Below are 4,507 nucleotides of genomic sequence, written 5' to 3'. Positions count from 1 at the left end.
TATATATATATATATTTATATTTATATATTGTTTTTATTTTTTTCCAGCTTAACGAAATATAAAAGGAGATTTTACTCATAAAATTTAAATTTTATATATTTATTTTATTTTATTTTATTTTTTGAATATCATATATAAAAGTTACACAAATAAATTAGTTTTTTACAATTTAAATAGTAATAACATATATAAAAAGCCACTTTCGGTTCTCAAAAAATTAAAATATATTGAAATAATTACAAGTAAAATTATTGTTAAAATTAGACTCTATTGTTTTCAATATATATATTGAATCAAATTAGAAATATATATAGTAACTCTTATTTAGTATATAAAAATATTAAAAATATATGATGTTTATTTATTAATATAAAATTGACTTTCCATTTATTTATTTTTTGGAGTAAATATATATATACTACCTTAAAATATTATTTATGATTTCCCTAATAATTAGTAAATTAACTTAATTATATATATAAATATTTATATAAAGCCTATTTTTTAGTAATAAAAACTCTAAACTAAATATTAATCAAACTTAACATATTATATAATTTTATTTATACAAACATCATTATTTGATTATTATAAATATTAAATAAAAAATTGTTAAATTCCTTAATATAAATAATATATAGGAGAGAGATATAATATTTAAATAATAAAAACATATTTAACTTGAAAATACATTATTAAAATATAAATATAAGTTTTTTTTTTATAATATTGTACCAAAAAGAAATATTAATTAAAACTAAATATGAAAACTAGTTTTTAAAGACAATATTTAATCTTTTTTATCTTTTACTTTAGTATTTTAGGTTCGTTTTTTATTTAGAAAACCAATTATTATTAATTATCTCTTCTGGTATTACGGATGGTTTTAATAAACTTATACATATTTCTTTTATATTATATTTATATATAATCAGAATTCCATATATTTATTTAAATATATATAAATCTCTCTTAAAAAAATAGAGATTTAACAAATAAATTATATTATTTTTTAAATATAATCATTATATATTGTAAATAATAGACAATTATTAATTTTATATTAAATTATTTTTAAAATAAAATAATGAATTTCGACTCATATTTCATTATTTTTTATTTAAATAAAATAGAAATTATCTATAAAAGTTAAATAAAATAAAAATATAATTTATTAACTTAATCTTGATATTAAAAAGGCCATTATTTAAAAAAAAATGTCAATAATAAAAAAAAATATTAATAAAATATAAGTAAATTTTATTAAAAATAAACACAAGCTAAATATTTGTTTTTTCATATATTTAATTTTCCAAATATTTTATTATAAATGCTTTATTTTAATTAAAAATGTTTAATATTTTTTTTATATAAATTTGTTAAAAAGTTCTTAATTTAAAAATATTTAATATATCAATATAAATAAAAATTAATTTAAATATAATTTTACTTTTTTATTTTTAAATATTAATAGTAACATAATATATTTTTTTTGAAGGTATAAATGAGTAATTTCATACTATATATGTAAATAAGAAGTTTTTATAAATAAACTAATTTGATTAATTTAAAAAAAAATATTTTTATAATTTTATTTAGAGCATGTTTTAATGGATAAAATTTATTAAAACCGAAAAATAAAAAAAAGAAGAATTATAAAATATAAAATTGTATATAAAGCTATTTATTTATTTATTTAATTTAACTATTTATTAAAAATAAACAGAAAAAATAATAATAAAATGTAAAATATAATTTATTTTAAAATTTATTTTTTAATAAAGGAAACTTTTTTATCATATAATAAAATTAGGTTTATATAAATCTAATTTTTAATATATTTTGAATTTTATTATGTATTTAAAAGTAAAATAAAAACTTATTTCTTTTTATTAAATATAATTAATTAAGTATTTTAATATTAAAATTATAGGTTTAATATATATCATTAATATTTTTTATTTACAAGTTTAAATAAAAATATATATAATTAAATATTTTAATTGTTTTTAATATAAATTATAAAAATACTATATTAATATATAAATCAATAAAAATAAACAATTTTTTAATAATATTCTATTATATTTATACAATTACTTAAATTTTAATATACAATTCGATTCTAATTACTCTATTTAATTTAATTGAAAACCTACTTCAATATATAAAACAAAATCTTAAATAATCTTGTCAAAAATAATAATCAAACTCATAAAAATAATGAACATCAAAACTTCAAAAACAAACCAAAAAACAAACTAGATACTCAATCCATAGAAATTATAATAATATAGCTTTTTAAGAATATTAAATATGATAAATTGAAAGTTTAATAAATATATTTAAACACTTAATCACCTAAAAAAGCCAATTTCTTTTTTTTTATAAAAACTAAAATAAAAGCACTTCTTTCACCAAAAACAAAAATCCTATTCTAAAAAATAAATATAATTTGTTTGTGTTTTTTTCTCATTTATTAAATATAAAAGAAACTTAATATTAAGTATAAAAAAATCGTCCCTATTTATAAAATATAATAATAACCAAAATTTAGACTAATATAAAATAAACTTATATTATATAATAGCATATATTAAATAAGCTTTAAAGCATAAAATTATGGTTTAAATTAATATAATTTAGTGCTAAAAATTAATCATAAATTATATCCCGCTAATTCATCATCTTTTGATTAAAAAACCATCAATATTATTGTAAAGAGGGTTTACAATAATATATCTAAATATATTAGAATATATAAAAAAATTAAATAAAGGGGAAAATTCACATTTTGTTTTTCACATTAATTATATTTATATTTAATGAATACTATATATTTAATAATTTTTATATATTTATATAACATATTAAATTTTTTATTATATTATATTAAATAAAAATAATATTTAATTTTATTTTTGATTTTTATTATTATTAATAATAGACTACAATAAATATATATTCAAATAAAATTAAATTGTATTATTTATATTTTTTTTAAAAAAATAACATATTATTTATTGTTTATATTTAAAAAAAATAAAATATTTTCTTTATAAATTAATAAAATTTCATACTATATTTTAAAAAGAAATTGATAATTTTTATATTTTAAATATTTATTTGATATAATTTTCATATTAGTTATTTTTTATATAGTATTTTATTTTCAATATATAATAAAAAAATTAATTTTAGATTATATAAATCAATGTTTTTTTTTAAAATAAAATAAAATATAAAATGAAAAAAAAATTAATTTTTAATATTTAAAAATATTATTTCAATTCAGGGATAAATTATAATATTTTTTTATTTTAATTTATTATAATAAACAGTATATTGAGAATCTTTTTATCTATTTTTAAAAAATAAATAATTATAAGAATAATATTAATAATCTTATATATTCCGTTATTTTATAGTTTTTCGTTATTTCACAAAACACAAAATAAACTAAAGAAAAAAATATTATTTTGTTTAAAATCCAACATAGTAGTTATTTTAAAAAAACATAAAGAGTGTTTTTTAAAGAAACAAAAAAAAACCGAATTATATACAATTAAAAAAAATAAAAATAAAAAACCCAAAAACAAAAAATAATGAATAAATTAACCATATTATTATTAATATCTTTCCTTTTATTTGCTTAGGTATATTCCACATAAAAATGCCACCGAAGTTGTAATTGTGAGAACCAAAGCTACCCTAACATATGTACAAGTTGTAAAGACAAATTTTCATTTATGGAAAGGGAGAGATTTTGTTATTGTGTGGAAGGTTTTATATAGTCTAAATTTACCGAAGAATTTAAATGCTTAGAACTTGACGAATAAAAAGCTTAAGAAATTCCTTAATGTGAATTAGAGTTATATGAATAGATAACTACAGTAATAGTATAATCTGATTGTTTTACTGAATAAGTTGATAATAAAAATTTCATTGTCAATAATTTAAACTTTGATTTCAATATGTCTTATATTCCTAAAGAATGTACATAATATTTAAAAACTGAAGTTTTAATAAAACTAACTGAAAACGGTTAATATTAATCTCTATCTGCAATAAAACCTGAGTATGTTTAAACACTAGAAAATACAAATACTGGACTTAATATAAGAATTCCTCTAATTGACGTATATAACCTTTCTATCGAAAACTAAGTCGAAGCAATGAGTAATACCATATTTTAGGTTATGTATATGGCCATAAATATGGGAAATACAAGAAAAGTAGTCAGATAACATAGATTTACTATGACTGTATATACAAATAGACTAAGTGTAAGTACATTTGTACTAGATGTATCGAAATAAATAACAGATAAATGTAATATTGGTGATGAATGTGTTATTGTAGTTGATTTATCCACTTCAAGTAAAGTCTGTACAGATGAAACCTGTGTAGAGGAAAAAACTTCAAATGAATATAAGGTTGGAGATAATATGTATGTTAATATATGGCTTATAGATTAAACTTATTAGAAAAATTTAATACTCCAAA

General features: G+C 14.6%; 1 protein-coding gene across 1 annotated transcript, besides 3 other annotated features; it reads right to left on the bottom strand. All coding sequences in view use genetic code 6, as the record gives it.

Moving 5' to 3' along the window:
- Positions 1-1,318: 1,318 nt before the first annotated feature.
- Positions 1,319-1,358: a microsatellite.
- Positions 1,359-2,858: 1,500 nt separating this feature from the next.
- Positions 2,859-2,899: a microsatellite.
- Positions 2,900-3,226: 327 nt separating this feature from the next.
- Positions 3,227-3,260: a microsatellite.
- Positions 3,261-3,744: 484 nt separating this feature from the next.
- IMG5_007840 (hypothetical protein) lies at positions 3,745-4,251 on the bottom strand (the record flags this gene model as incomplete). Its single annotated transcript, XM_004039803.1, has 1 exon — positions 3,745-4,251. The coding sequence occupies one exon, from the start codon at positions 4,249-4,251 to the stop codon at positions 3,745-3,747; it is 507 nt and encodes a 168-aa protein (XP_004039851.1).
- Positions 4,252-4,507: the final 256 nt, after the last annotated feature.

This window comes from Ichthyophthirius multifiliis, assembly GCF_000220395.1.
Source record: "Ichthyophthirius multifiliis unplaced genomic scaffold scaff_1120509249489, whole genome shotgun sequence".
In the NCBI taxonomy this organism is placed as follows: domain Eukaryota; phylum Ciliophora; class Oligohymenophorea; order Hymenostomatida; genus Ichthyophthirius; species Ichthyophthirius multifiliis.
The sequence above is the reverse complement of the archived record's forward strand: the minus strand, read 5'-3'. Positions and strand labels throughout refer to the sequence as shown.